General features: G+C 37.8%; 1 protein-coding gene across 2 annotated transcripts in view; it reads left to right on the top strand.

The window, feature by feature from the left end:
• dscama (Down syndrome cell adhesion molecule a) overlaps positions 1 to 16098 on the top strand; it is a 149935-nt gene that overhangs the window by 86893 nt on the left and 46944 nt on the right. For both annotated transcript variants that reach the window (XM_088320491.1, XM_088320490.1), the window contains exons 4-9: positions 1006 to 1152; positions 3598 to 3876; positions 6532 to 6807; positions 6882 to 7178; positions 11776 to 12051; positions 15770 to 16048. In XM_088320491.1, the coding sequence (XP_088176617.1) occupies positions 1006 to 1152; positions 3598 to 3876; positions 6532 to 6807; positions 6882 to 7178; positions 11776 to 12051; positions 15770 to 16048 (1554 nt within the window). The remainder of the gene's footprint in view (positions 1 to 1005; positions 1153 to 3597; positions 3877 to 6531; positions 6808 to 6881; positions 7179 to 11775; positions 12052 to 15769; positions 16049 to 16098) is intronic.

The following is a 16098-nucleotide window of genomic DNA, read 5'->3' as shown; positions in this document are numbered from 1 at the left end:
AATAATGATGCTCATGCAGTACAGTAACAAATAGGTGATCTCCAAATGTTTCAAATTAAAGGTTTAAATTAATACAATTATATGTATTTTTTTAAATAACATTAAATTTCAACTATCTGAATATTTGATAATTAGGTTCAACTTATAATATGTGAACTAGCATTAACTTCTATATCTTAAAATATATGACATTTGGACTTTATTGATATGCTTTACTGATGCAAAAAAATAAAATAAATGTAGGTATGCGTTGGGCATGTAATCTTTTCTTATTCATCCAGCTATGATTTCCTGCAATAGCATATGTAAAAAAAACAATTACAATCAAAAGACTGAAACTAAACACAATGACACTATTTAATACCTTTATTTTGATTATTTTTTATTTTTTTAAACGTTCAGCGAGAAAAATATTGTGCAAATTCAATTACATGTTTTCGCTTGATATGCTTGACTGCCCAAAATATTTAAATTGACAAAAAAAGGTAAATTTGTTTGAAAAAAATTGGATGTTTTGAAAGTACTTAAACTCTGCACCATCAACTCGAGCACTCTTTTCTTTGATTACCTTTTAAGGTTTTAATACTTTAGGATTTCTTGATTTTTCACTGTAGCATTTGCTTTGGCAATTAGTGAACCGGCTAATTAGATGTTTCAGGGGGTTGACTTGATGATAAACAAACCATTTATTTATCAACTTAACTGATTGTTTGGTTATATCCAACTTCATTAGGAACCACATACACTTGACAGTGTGGAGGTAGAAACTACAAAGATTCCTTTTGCCCTCAACAGTATTATGTTAGCTGTAGCTGTTTTATTTTGGACATTATTTATGAGACACCTCACATAAAAGAGAAAATAGATTTGTGCATTTTTAATTTGACAGTACATAACTTGGAGATGTTTATGATACTCATTGGTTGTGGTGGTGAAGTGTGGCTATTGGAAAAAAATAAGGTTTATATATTTATCTGTTGTCTTCATTTGTTTTGTTTTTTACAGTGTCACGGTTTCTCATCACATCAACGGGAGCCCTGTATATCCTGGATGTCCAAATAGAGGATGGACTATACAACTACAGGTGTATGACACGACATCGGTATACAGGGGAAACCCGACAGAGCAATAGCGCCCGACTCATTGTCTCAGGTAATTCATTCAAACACACAGCTGACAGGAATTTGTGTACGAGTTTAAAAACAAGACCAACTATTTGAATATATCTATATTAGTATACACATTTTGGAGTAACAATCATCTGATTAAGGACAATAAATAGAGACATATTTTTGGGGTGGATTAGTTCATAACATAAACTGCCCTTTCCACAGACATGGGAGGGGGGGAAGACTTGAAGTGACATGTTTATACACATCCATTCACTAAAGATCTCAATGACACTTTTGAGATGCATAAGACTGTAAAGCTGTGAATGGATAGATAATTGATTTATGGAGGGATAAATAGACCCCACGACCCTACTGAGGATAAACGGTGCAGATAGATAGATAGATAGATAGATAGATAGATAGATAGATAGATAGATAGATAGATAGATAGATAGATAGATAGATAGATAGATAGATAGATAGATAGATAGATAGATAGATAGATAGATAGATAGATAGATAGATAGATAGATAGATAGATAGATAGATAGATAGATAGATAGATAGATAGATAGATAGATAGATAGATAGATAGATAGATAGATAGATAGATGGATAGATGGATAGATGGATAGATGGATAGATGGATAGATGGATAGATGGATAGATGGATGGATAATGGATCGTGGCATCACAGATGCAGTTTATTTCAGGTAGAAATAACGGAAAAAAAGAGTTGCCACGCTTAACAAGAATTTGCACTCTTGGCCGCCCTCTTAGCAATAGTCAGTTTAGGATAATGGATCATGGCCAAAACCGTAAACTTTCTCTTAGGTGGGATACATTGTCACTTCAGTGGCCCGAAGCGAAAAAAATCAAAACAATACCCCTTTTGACTCCAGCTGTCGATTGGGGATAGTGGATCACGGCCAAAACAGGGCATTTCTTTTTAGGATGGCCAAAACGGCACACCTCCCAACAAAAGTGCCTTCTTTTGGTACCTACTCGCAGGGATATGGGATTGAAGATAATGGATGTCGGCTGCACGAGTGCAGTTTATTTTAGGCGTAAATGATGGCAAACAAATAGCCGCCAGGCTGGAGAAGTGTTCGCTCTGCAATTCCTTGCTCGCAGGCAATTGCGGATAATGGATCACGGCCGCACAAGTAGATAGATACAAGCATGGATGGAAGAGTGGGTGGACAGTATGGTGGACAGTCAAACAAAAGAATGGACATACGGAAGGATGAGCAACAAACATTAACTACTTGTATAAAGACATTATAAACTAAATAAAGCCAACCCTTGATTCTGTGTTGTACCACGTTTGTCCCATTCCACTTTGAGTTACCTCTAATGTTTTTATTCTATTGTTGACTAAAGCTATCATATCTTTCCAGGGGGTTACATTAATGCAAAACGAAGGGAAAATAAGCCTCCCGTAAACACTGACAGATCTGAAAAAAAGCCAAATTTTAAATTTCCTCATCGTTCAAATATCAACGTTTTGGGGAGATGTAAAAAATTGTGCACAAAACAACAGAATATTTTACAATATTAAACAATAAAAGAAACAAGTGTTTTTCAAATAGCTTAATAACAAACAGAAATACATTCAAATGTATGCAATACACCTTTATAAAGTGCAAAAATAAAGATTGGCAACGCCGGAGGAGGATCCGGATCAAGAGGACATCGAGCATTTTTAAATATTTTCATGTTTTTGATCTTGTTTACCTTTTTGACTTGTATTTTCTTGCACTGAAAAGAGAAGCCCGCCAATTTTACTTTACTTGTATAAAGACAATCATCACAATATGGTCTCAAGGCTCTCTCAGCCAAAGTGCTACTACAAGTTCGTCGTCAGACCAAGAGTAAGCCGCACAACAAAAAGCACTCTTATTTGCATTGAATTAACAAGCCTAGTGGCACATAAATCGCACGACACAACAAATCGATGGTGAAACCTTTTGCAAACGCTTTCAATTATCGATTTTATCAATTAGTTTTTGCAGCCCTACATACAAGACAAAATATGCGTGGATGAAAGAATGAGGTTTAAAAAATATTGGATTTTCTAGACCAGGGGTCACCAACCATTTTGAAGCTGAAAGCTACTTTTTTGTTAGCCATTAGCACATAGGGCTACTAGTTTGCTATGCATTTTTAAAATAAAACGTCATTTCAATGTTTTTATTATTTTATCACTTTGTTATAACCAGTTTGTAATTTTTAGAGGTTGAAATACAAGCATGTCTCCTCAATGTCAGAAGGAAATTCAATAGACTTTTAATTCAATGCACTTTTACTACACATTGGATTTATATGCTGAGTGGCGCTTAAATCACACGACACAACAAATCAATGGTGAAATTTGTTGCCAACGCTTTTAGTGATCAATTTCAAATCGATTTTAATATATTTTATCAATTCCGTTGTTGCAGCCCTAGACAGAAGTCCAAGCTTATATTGCTGCTCTTTGTAGATCCTACCAATTCAGCACCACACATCCTGGACAGCTTTGATCGCCGTGAAGTGATGGCTTCCCATCGAGTCGAGCTGCCGTGCAAGGCCTCGGGGCACCCTGCACCCAAATACCGCTGGCTGAAGGACAACCGGCCGTTAGAACCCGACACCAGATACAGACAAAGTGTAACGGGGCTGCTCATTGAACGTGCCCAACCTAGCGACACGGGCACATACGTTTGTGAAGTGTGGAACGGGTACGGCACGGCTGAGGTTGTCGGCAGGCTTTTTGTGAAAGGTAAGTGCAGAGCACTTTATTTTTTAGATGGTACCTCTTTATACGGGCACATTTAAACACGAAACTTTCCGTAAATATATATATATTTGTAACAAAAATATATTTTGCTATATAAAATAAAATCCAGTTCAAGGGCAGTCCCAGAAGCTACCACTAGGGACTGCTCACAGATCATGACTGTTTACCGCCAGCAACAGCCCATCAAATTTGACCTACTACATGCAAAAAAATGTGCTGTCAAATTCTGTTTTGTTTACTTTCATTAAAAGTTACGTAAATTTTAATTTTTACTTATCATCAACTGTCTCTTGATCTCATACCTGTCAACCTCAGCCAATTGCTCCCCATAGTAGTGATTGCAAATCCTCTGTATTGAGCAAAAAGCAACCTTCCAAACATCACGTGGCACCTATTTACTTACAGCAAGACAGACTATGTAGAATACCTCAACAATACCAATCTATAATGACATTGTTGCTTCCTGCAAGTGACCATGATGATCCAGATAGGAGCCAAAATGAGCAAAACAAAATCAGTATTTTGGGGGAAAAAAATCCCGTATACAATTATTTTCTGTCATACACAATGTGAAATGTTTAAAAATATGTATAAAATACAGGGTAAACGTACAAGTTGACGGTCACACGATCTCTTTGTAAGCAACCCCCCCTTCCTCGGCATCGTCCGCACAAATTTGCTCGTTACACAAGCAATTCCAGCTACGAGCACAATCCTAGAATTAAGATCGTAAGAAGAGGTACTACTGTGTCATGTTTAAGCTTTTCCAGCAAAAACTCAGAGGCGCTTCTCCAAGAAATCAAGGGCATCCAGTGCCACATCCAGTTTTCTTAACATAAACTTTTATGAACATTGCTTCTTTTAAATAATGTATTGTAACATTTAAATACTGTGATGTATAATAAAGCAGTTTTTAGGTCATTGGATCAAATCCAGCCACCAGCCTTCCTGTGCAAAGTTTGCATGTTCTCCCCGTGCTTGCGTGAGTTTCCCCCGGGGACTATGGTTTCCTCCCACATTCCAGAAACATGCATGTCAGGTTAATTGGCCGGTCCAAATTGTCCCTAGGTGTGAATGAATGAGTGAGGGGTCTGTCCCTGTGTGCCCTGCGAATAGCATGTAACCAGTTTGGGATAACCCCTGCTCACTCCACAAAGATGGCTGGGATGGGCTCCAGGACCCCGGCAACCCTACTGAGGATAAGGGGTGCAGATAATGGATGGATGAATAGATGATAGAGCAAATATATTTGTATTTTATAACCACAGTCAAGAAAATGCAACTTGTTGAACAAAAGGAGAAACTCACCAAAATAATTCCTTTCTAACATAGGGCACAGTAGGTCTAAATGTCTTTGTCGCGTAATAAATGGAATCATCATTTTAAAACTACATTTTGCATTTCACTGGGTTCTCTCTGTATGATATTAAAATTGGTTTGCTGATATGAAACCTTTATGAGTTACACATTGGCATAAAACACAGAATTCAGGAAGGGGGCAAATACTTTTTCACGGCACTGTGGATAGCCGAACAAACCACTGATTAATGACAACCTCAACTGTGTACAAAGGAGATAAACAGTACAAAAAACGTGTTTGTCTGCAAGCCATCAGTGACACAAATGGAAGGCTAATCACACTAAAGCAGGACACTATAGATCTGGCCCCATCTAAGTGTGCCCTGAGGCTGCTTTCACACTATCTTGCTTTGATTTGTTTAATCAAACTCTGGCGCGAACCAAGAACACCTTTAGAAACATTATTTACTATGGTAGAATAGAATAGAATAGAATATGCCTTTATTGTCATTGTTACAACATGGGATATGCTGTGACAACGAAATTGGACGACTCCAGTTCCACATTTACAGTGAGGATAAGGAAACAAAGAGATAAAGGAAGGTAAAACCAAGTGAAAAGGTTTTAGTCTTCAAATGGTCTGATCATCAAAGAAAGGCACCACACGCTCCATTCATACCACAGGTATAGGTTCTAGAAATCCTTGAAACTACTTAAATTTTATTGGAATGTTTTCAAGGATTGAAAATTGCTTGAATTTTGGGTGAACAATTTGTAAATGCTTGAAATGGTTGCCATGTTCCTTGAAAAGTCTGCTTAAAATGATGCTGAGACTGCTCTCTGGTGACTTCGCTTCTCTCGTGATTCATGGCAGCTGTTATTAGTTCTTAAAAAAAAAAAAAAAAAAAAGATAAACTTAAAAATTAAAGGATAAACTGGCCACCAAAAATGTATGTGTTTTGTGTTTGTGTTTATTTTGTGTTTGTTTTGGTTTAGGTTTTTTTTTGTTTTGTTTTTTGTATTGAATAAGTGTTAGTCTCTTGGGTTTTGGAGTGCGTCTAAGAAATGCAAGTACGTGCACTCGTATCTAAACGAGCTGAATGAGGCTGCAATCATGACTTTGAGCCAGGTGATGGAGGCAGAGAGTAATAAAGTTTCAAAATCCGTACAGCTACTTTACTAAAAAAAAAGGATCAGAGGAGGGCTCTTAGGACAGGTTGGAATTCCTTACATTAAGTTTGAGGCCGCTCTCTTGTTCTTGAAAGTTCAAAATCCATTGATGTCTTATTTCCTTATTGTGAGTGTTGACTAAACTTTAAACTTCTCACTATCCTACAGAGACCCTGAAAGTTGCTGTGAGCCCACGGAAAGTGAAAGGCAGTGTGGGCAGCCAGGTTTCACTCGCCTGCGGAGTAACAGGCTCAGAAGAATACCAGTTGTCTTGGTACCGTAACGGGGAGCTCATCTACCCCAGTAACAGCGTCCGGATGACGGGCCAAAACAGAGAAAACCTGGTCATGGCCGGAATGGCCAAAAGTGACGGCGGTGCCTATCAGTGCTTCGCCCGACACAACAAAATGTCTGCACAGGACTTTGTCCAGGTCATATTAGAAGGTCAGAATCCTGGAAAACACTTCCTCAGGAAATTACATTTTCTCCTGTTTAAAGCATTTTCTTTTTCTCCTCAGACGGTACACCAAAAATTCTGTCTTCGTTTAGTGAGAAGGTCTACAACATCAACGAGTTTGTGTCGCTGTCATGCATGGTGAAGGGCACGCCCGAACCGAGGGTAACCTGGACTCTGGATGACGAAGCGGTGGTACGAGATAGCCGCCATCGCATCTCCTACTACACCAACACGGAAGGACATGTGGTCAGCCACCTTAACATCAGCCAGACCCAAGTCCCAGATGGAGGGATCTATCGCTGCATTTGCAATAACTCTGCGGGAGCCGTCTCCTACCAGGCGCGAATAAACGTAAGAGGTGCTTGTCAGATCAACTCTTCCGACCCACCGTTACATATACACATTCACATGTCTTGATTTATTCTGCTTAAATGCTTTTAGATTGAGATTTAATTTATTGGTTCTCTTAGGAAAATGTACTTCCATTGACTGTACCGGGGGAAAACAGCACCTATGGATGAAAAAAGTAGTAGAATGACAAACATACATGACAGTGGGACAATGATTGGATGGGTCAGTAGGGACAGTTGTTTAGAAGGGGTGATTGCAGAAGGGATCAGGCTTTTCCCGAAGTGGGCTCTTCCAAATCTTATTTACCTGTATCTTCACCCTGACAGTAGAAGAATGAAGTATTGATGTAATGTGTGAGTGATATCTTGTACTTGTGTTTGCCAGTCGTATAATGGACCTGATATTTAAGTCTAAACATTTGGTTGTGGGTAGGCCGATGATTTTAGCTGCTGCGTTAATCATAGGTGTGAGTCTGGCCCGGTTCGTGACATAAAGCATTGTGAAAAAAATTTGGGCTCTGTGCTAGCAGAGTAGAAACAGGAGGTGAGGTGCAACATATCGTCCTTCAAATATTTCCGGCACTATAAGGCGCACCAGATTATGAAACGCACCCCCAAAAATTATTCTCTTGGGATTTTCTTTTTCATACACAAGGCTCATCAGACTATAAGGAGGCATTAATATGTGCCACTAGCTTGAATCGGTAAACATTGTATCCAATGGAAATCGGACCCAAGTACTGGTGGCAAGAGTGCCAAAACCATGGGTGAAGTAGTGGAGGAACTCTTTAATCAGAATGGACTTTGCAAATCTTCACCCATGAATGTTAGAGAATGGAGAAAACAGTCATTGTTGGCCCCAATGTCATATTATATGCTGTAGGATTCTAACCCAGGTCGTGGAGGTAAGGGAGCCTACACTATGCCACCAGATCACCAGTGGTGCAGACTACAAATGAAAAGGCATTTGAGCTTATTTCATTATCACACTATTTTAAGGGTACCATAAACACTGATTTGCCTAGTGCAGTCTGATAAGTTAAACAGTTTTCTCCACTTTTTCACTTGTGGGTATATAAAATTGTGAATGACAGAAAACAGTCTTTCAACAAAAACATTTTTTTTAGATTATTGACGCACAGGTGAAGAAGTGGGGAAACTGTTTAACCTTTGATAATGCACTATGCAAACTAGTGTTCTGGAACCATGGAAATAGTGTGATAATGAGATAAAGTCAACCTCCTTTTCACATGTCATTTGTACCACTGCTGGACTTATGGTAATGTATCAGCATTCTCATCGCCATTACTCAGGGTCGATTTTTGTTGCATACAATGTTTTGATATTTAGGCCAGCAATGTTTATCGATTTACTCGAATACAGTATTTCGGTAGAACCTTGTATGGTAACGCATGCGAATAACTACTGTATCCGTTCCAAATCTTATCTGGGGTATTTAGGTGCATCTCTTAGTCTGGAAAATACAGTATTTTGAGTGGTCGAAGTCTATTCTTAGCAGAGGCGTATTTATTTTTTTTCATCAGACCTTTGCGCTTATATCATCAATCACTACTGACAGCATTATCTTTTAGAATACTCTGCGCTGTCCCCAGCTTCTGCTGATAGGTTTATATTGGGAACCTTTTAGAGTGATTTACTTGACGCTAGTGTATGACGATACAGCTATCGCCTCTCCACAGGGGCATGTTTGCCGGGATTGTTGCAATCACATAGCTGTAATAATCGAGGTCCAATTCCTGATGCAAGGATGTTAGCAGAAGGTTAGAGACTTCACACCACTCGGTTTGATTTGATTGTGTTCGCTACTAATGGCTAAAAAAGGCAATCGAAGCGACGCTGAATTGACGATATAAGCATTAAAGAGATGAAAATTGTAGAGAGGTACTTTCTTTAACGTGATTACTTCCTCGATTTAGTTAACAACTTGAATTTCAAACCGAATACTGTATACCTGTCGACTTCAGCCCTATTCTACACTTATTATCAACTGCAATTTTCCTTACTAAGTGTTAATAAACCAGTCAAACACAACCTGACACTAATTTACTCCCAGCAAGACAGACTATGTAGAATACCGTAAGGATATGAGATATCTACGATGACGTTGTCCTCTGCTACCAGTGACCGATCTAGGCGAGAGCCGAAATGGGCACAACATGATCGGTCTAAAGAAACAATTCTTGAAAAATCCTGTGAAAAATGTCATATGGCTTACACAACTTGAAATGATCAAACATACAATTTGGGGAAAACATAAAATGACAGCTATGATACTGATTACAGCGATTATCTAGCAGTTGATTGCAGTCATGGTTCAATTTTTATTTTTTCAAAATCACTTGTCTTTCTTTTTCTCGATATTCTTTCGCTCTTTTACAGGGAACTGACGTACCCCATTACTTGCTCCTTAGCCCCCCTTATGGTCTGTATGACAAATCAAATTCGAAAGACATACAGTTACTTAGCAAATTGTCTAAAGTTTGTAACGGACTAAATTTGTGTTAAATTCACAAAAGATTTCATTGAAATATAAATGATTTGTTGGCGCCTAATATACAGTTCAAACAATTGCTTTTAGAATGTTGCTCAAATTTACCGAATACCATCTTAATCACCGAGGACTAAATATTTACTATTATAGGACACGAAAGTGTAATCATTGCGAAGTGGAAAATACAATCTTATTCCATTGGCAGGGCATTTTGTGCATTTTAAAGATAAGTGTTCTTAATTGAGAGGGATATCGCGTATTATTCAAGGCTTGCTAGTGGTTAAATAACGTAATTTATTAAAAAAAAGAAAATCTGATTTCAATAGTAAGCAAATCATGTGTTAGGCTTGGCAAAAAAAATGAGAAGAAAAATAATGCAGTTTGGTCACTTTGATTCTCCATAGTTTATATTCTTCATTGTGCTTTTCACCACTCTCTTTCAATTGCAATTTACAAAACAGTGGCATCTATGGTCAAATGTCACACAGTGTCCCTGAATATGTTTTTATCCTGTTCCTCAAATAAAATAAGAAAAATAACCCTTAAAATAAGGAAAAGTATTAGCAGATTGTAGATCATTTTGCTAATTTTAAGACTTATTTTCTCCCAAGATAAGTACTTTACATGAATAAAACCAATCCACTATATACTAAATCTGACAGTATTGTTTTCATATTTTGCATAAACAGTTAAAATGTCTTCAGATAGGAAAACATACACTTAAATTGAACGTGTTAAGTTGTTTAGTGGGGATACTAGAAGTTGGAAAACTGATAACATTTATCAAAAAATATAAACATGTATCTAATGATAGCACAGTGTAGTGCAAAGATTATTCCGTGCAATTTATTCGTCAGGACACGCAGTCAAATGCAGTATGTCAGCAGTATAGCATTATTATTATTATTATTATTATTACTATTATAAGGATTATCATCATTGGCCACTGACTTGAATTGAGTCACGCTGTAGACACAATTTACAATTTGACTATTGTACTTTTTAAAATTAAAAGCACAGTACTTGATTTTTTTTTGGCATGTACTGCTTTGAGAAATATGATCAGAATTCAATTGCACTGATTAAGAGGTTTTGTTTTAATGCTACAATGTACTTAGTTGTAGTTAGCATTCAGTTTAAAGGGTATACAAAGAATGCCTAAACATTTAAAAATAATGAAATATTTATTTGAGATGGGAGGATCATTTTGACTAGCTCATTTTGTGAGTAGCTCGCATGCTCATACAAATGTGAGGACCTGGTGTGGATAAAGCGCTACATAGAATCTAACCTACTTTAATTTCAGATAGCATTATATTGATTTTTAGGGGAAAATGTACGCCGTATTTAGTTGCAAACGTAATGCGAGTTAGTTAGCTAAAATTTGCTAGATTAGTGAATCAGGATTTTTGGTGCAAGCCTAGCCCCTAAACGATTATTATCGTATTGAGTTGGGGATCAGTATTAGAAGTAAGATCTTAAGGCCTTTTTTAAAATAAATATGTTTATAAAAAGTATACTAAAATAATGAGTGGATACCAAACTACAATAAAAGGAATTTGGCGGGCTGCCATTGTTCTTGTCTACCTCTCTTAATGTGCTGCACTACATTTTTAAAATCTGTTAATGATTAAAAAAATGATCGGTTAATGTAAGTTTTGCAAACAAAGAAATATGAAATATGTTCATGTTTATACAGTCTTATTTAACTTAGATTTTGTTACAAAAAACAGACTTTAATTCATCATCATAAATCACTTCTCCTCCCGAGTCCTCACAAATAAAATATGAAATGTTGGGTTTTCTTCGGGATCGGTCCTGCAAATCAAGTAAATTGGTTGGGCTTGAGGTGAGTTGGGCTTCAATACCTGTGCGCCTGGGTCGGCTCGGGATGGATCTTTTTCAGGCCCGATCTTATCTATAAACGTTATCTGCTTGAAAATAATCTGGTATTGAAAATCTATATTTTGATCAGTCACTCAGAATGAATCAAGACATGAAAAAAAATGCTCACACAAGACAGCAAATGTTTGCACTGCACCCCTTCCTCAAAATCAATTTAAGAGGGTTGTCTCTCCAATGTGTCCTTCAAGGGCCTGCCAGCATTAGACCGATGAAAAACCTCACTGCTATCGCTGGGCGGGACATGTACATTCACTGTCGTGTCATTGGCTACCCTTACTACTCTATCAAATGGTACAAGGACTCCAATTTGCTACCGTACAACCATCGTCAGCGAGCTTTCGAGAATAACGGGACCCTGAAGCTGTTTGACGTGCAGAAGGACGTGGACGAAGGGGAATATACCTGCAATGTCCTCGTCCAGCCTCAACTCTCTACACATCAGAGTGTTTATGTCACTGTGAAAGGTATGGTTTTTATCAGACACACAACTTTAGAAAAAAAAAATATATTTAAAGGTAAAAAGACATAGTTTGTGGCTGCAAAGAGGAAAACAGGGAGCTGCTCTTTTCCTCAACGCATGAGCTCTGAATACAAATCACATTATTATCGTCTGTAAATATTTATGACACAGTTCTAAAGAGAAATGTTTTCATATTTTTGCGAACATTATTCATATAAGATGTAAAAAGAGCAAAACTGGACGTTTGACACTATTTTATTCAATATTTACGACATTCTCAAAAAAAATAAACTTTTAAACACACAAATTAAGTCTTCACTTTCAAATTTAATGGCAGTGGACGTTATCTATCAGAAAAGTTACACCTCTCTTTCTGTATCATCAGTGTCAATGTCAGGTCCTTTAATCTTCAAGGAACGATAACAAGAGAATGTAATAGAGACATGTCTGTGTTGCAATCTGTCACTATTCTCCATTTGATTGGCCTTCATCTGTCGCCTAGAAATTTATTCCACATGTTTTACGCAATGCAGTCCTCATTTGCGAATTCTTTTGGCTCCGTAATAAATATTTGCTCGCCTTTGTAATCGGCATTTTGAATGGTCACTTTGTCCGAAACCGTGACATTAACAAAACAGAGCATAACTGTAAACAGCGGAGCTGAAAATGTCGTGGGGGAATGCCACTGTTGGCGTTCTGCAACCAAAGGCAAAACTGAGTTTCATCCTAAAATTTGATTATGCTGCTTTTAACACTTTGAGTGCCAGCTATTTTGAGAAAAGCGGTTGGACCATGGCTTGTAAGTTTTGAGAAATTTAACTGATCAAAAAAATTGTGCGTTAAGACTATAGAAACATAGAAACTGCAAAATAAAAGCATCATCTTTCAAAAGAAAATAATGTTTTGTTTTATTTTAAGAAACCGGCCTTAGAAATAAGGGATGAAATCTCTTGGAAAACATTCAATTTGGATTTTACTCCATAGAAACAATCACCGACACTCAAGCTTCTGATATCTTCGACTTCCTATTTACTGTACTTCTACTATAGGCTCAGAATTACATGAGGGATGCGTAACTGCCAATTATTGGCTGACATTATCTAGTATAATATCAGAGTCAGACATGACCAAGGTGTTGTTCCTGCTAAAAATGACTTGACTGCTATGTGCTGTCAATGGCACTCAAAGAATTATTCAGGTGTCTCTGTAGTCTGGACTTTATGGTTTCACGTCGTGATCATTACCAGTCCCACTTTAGAATTCTCCAGGGATTACAAGTCTTTATCAATGTGAGCAAATCCAAATCCACATGCCATGTGTGACAACCTCTAAAATAACCTTTCACTGATACTAAATCTCCCGATCCATCATCCACGCCGGTTTATCACGGCTCATCTGAATATTCAGCGATGCCAGACAGAGGCAGATGATGATAACCTCACATGGCCTTCCTCCTTCAATGACGGTGCATAATTTGCGAGGCGAGATCGGCGAGCTCTCGTTTTCCTCTCTGGCGCTCTTAGTCGGGTCTTGACGCGCTAACGAGCTCGTACGAGTGGAATCACACACCATTGAGGACGCATTCCCCGAGCTAATTTGCCTTCGGGCTGCTTAGCATTCCACCGCTGCGGCTGGGGAATCCCCAGGAGGCCATTATGTCTATTTTGTTGTGAATTAAATAAGTGTTGAAGTGGCGCTTATTTAAATGTTATTTGAAATCATTAATTTTCATCTGCTTCTCATGATAGCCGCAATGTCCCCTGGGGGATAAGCGGAATAAGAAAAAAATATCACTCACGTGTGGATAAATAGAGAATTAGATGCTTCAAGATCTGCTGTTTAAAGGTGGCGTTTGTCCTTTGATGTGTCCTTAAAGAGTAGAAAGTATGTGTTAACGCTACCCAACTGAAAAGAGCCTGCATACTTTATTGAAGATTTAGTAGACACTCAAAATAATGAGAGAAGATATCAACAGATTTCCAACGTGCAGCAAGGAAAGAAAAATAAACCTTCAGAAAACTACAACCTGTTCTAAGGGCCCTTCCTGGACTCCTTTCTTTTTAGGATATCTCTAAGGTTACAAAAAGAAGATCATCCCTCAGGTGTGTGGTTATCAAAGAACAGCAGCATGATTGGCCAAGAGGGATGATTATGCAAATAGTGCAATATAATCAAACTTATTCTAATGATAGCTGCAATGTTTCCTAGAATAAGGGAAATTCTAAAGAAATAGAGAACCAGATGCTTCAGAGTTTGCTGTTAAATGAGTTCATACCATGTGTGCCTGGTAGTATGAGAGCCCATTTTGGGCTCTGTACTAGCAGAGCTTGCTTTCAACCTCTCAAATTTATCGGTGGACCCATACACTACCGTTGGGGTCCTTATTTTTTAAGGAAAACACTGTTTCTTTCAATGACGATGACATGAAACTAATCAGAATTACACCCCAGTCACTGTAAATGTGGTAAATGCAAATGTCTGGCTTTATATCCAATGACAAGTGTTCTAAGAGCAAATTATTTTTGATAATTACTTTAGAAGGCTAATGAATGATCAGAAAACCCTTGAGCAATCATCTCAGTACAGCTGAAAAAGTGTAGTTGGTTGGAAAAGTTATAAAACTAGTCTAGTCTCTGGAGCATCACATTTTTGGATGTGATGAACTTCCAGACTGGCCAGAAAATAGAACTTAAGTTTAAAATGTGACAGTCTATTTTTTTCTTAGAAATTAGGCTATTCCATGCAAGAAATTTCCAAGAAACTGAAGATATCCTACAAAGTTATGTACTACTCCCTTTAGAGAAAAGCACAAACAGGATCTAGCCAAAGTAGAAAGAGTGGGTAAGCAGAACCGGGCAAGAGGACAAGTTCACTCGAGTCAATAGTTTGCAGGGCTTCAACTAGCAGCTATGTCAAATAACACCCACAAAACACTGGTGTCAACATCTACAGTAAAGATGCGACTCCAAGATGCAGGCCTGAAGGCAGAGTGGCAAAGAAAGTCATGTATGTGACTGGCCAAAAAAAGGAAAAGATTAATATGGGAAAAACAATGCCGACTATTCATTTGAATAGTAATGTACCTGTCCCTACTTGTGTAGTATACGTTTTGGTCCGTTATGGATTGAAAACATGTATGTTATGCTATTAACAGAAATGACAATACAGTGTCTGTATATGTCTTTAAATTCTTTAAAATGGAGTATATGTTTAAATATTTTTAAATTCCAATTTTAGTAGACACTCAAAATAAGGAGAATAGAGATCAATGGATTTTAAACTTGCAAAGAGAACAGGGAAAGAAACCTTCAGATAAGAAACTCACACCTGTTCTAAAGGCCCTTTTCTGAAACCTTTCCAATTATTAAATCTTCAAGGTTACAAAAAGCAGATCAGCACTAAGAACAGCAACATGATTGGCCACTAGTGACAGTGATGTAAATAGTGCATAATAATTAAAATAACGAACCACAGTGCAAATTAATAGTCAAAACAACAAAAGTGAAAATTTGTCTCGTCTTGAAAATGTAAGATTACTTACATGATCATATTGGAATATATGTGTTAGATTTTAAGTAGGTTCAATTAGGTTTACTAGACTACATACGTCATTTTAAAAATGTGCAACTTGTAGCCATTTTTTAAATTTGCCCCTTTCTCTGTTTGACTTTGACACCCCTGCTATTGACCAACATTTCTAATATTGCATTTCTTTCACACAGTCCCACCCACCATCCACCCGTTCGAGTTCCCTCGGTTTTCCATTGGCCAGCGAGTCTTCATCCCTTGCGTGGTCATGTCCGGTGACCAACCCGTCTTCATAACGTGGCAGAAGGACGGCCGGCCGATCCCGGCTAGCCTTGGAGTAACGATCGACAACATTGATTTTACCAGTTCGCTCCGCATTTCCAATCTTACTCTGATGCACAACGGAAATTACACGTGCATAGCACGTAACCAAGCTGCAGCGGTGGAGCATCAAAGTCAGCTCATCGTCCGAGGTAAGCTCAAATGTCAAATTTTCCCAACAAAACTATATAAATATGTATTT

The sequence above is a fragment of the Urocampus carinirostris genome, chromosome 17 (assembly GCF_059441175.1).
Source record: "Urocampus carinirostris isolate Australia breed hairy pipefish chromosome 17, RoL_Ucar_1.0, whole genome shotgun sequence".
Taxonomy (NCBI): Eukaryota; Metazoa; Chordata; class Actinopteri; order Syngnathiformes; family Syngnathidae; genus Urocampus; species Urocampus carinirostris.
Note: the sequence above shows the minus strand (reverse complement) of the source record. Positions and strands in the feature narration are given on the sequence as shown.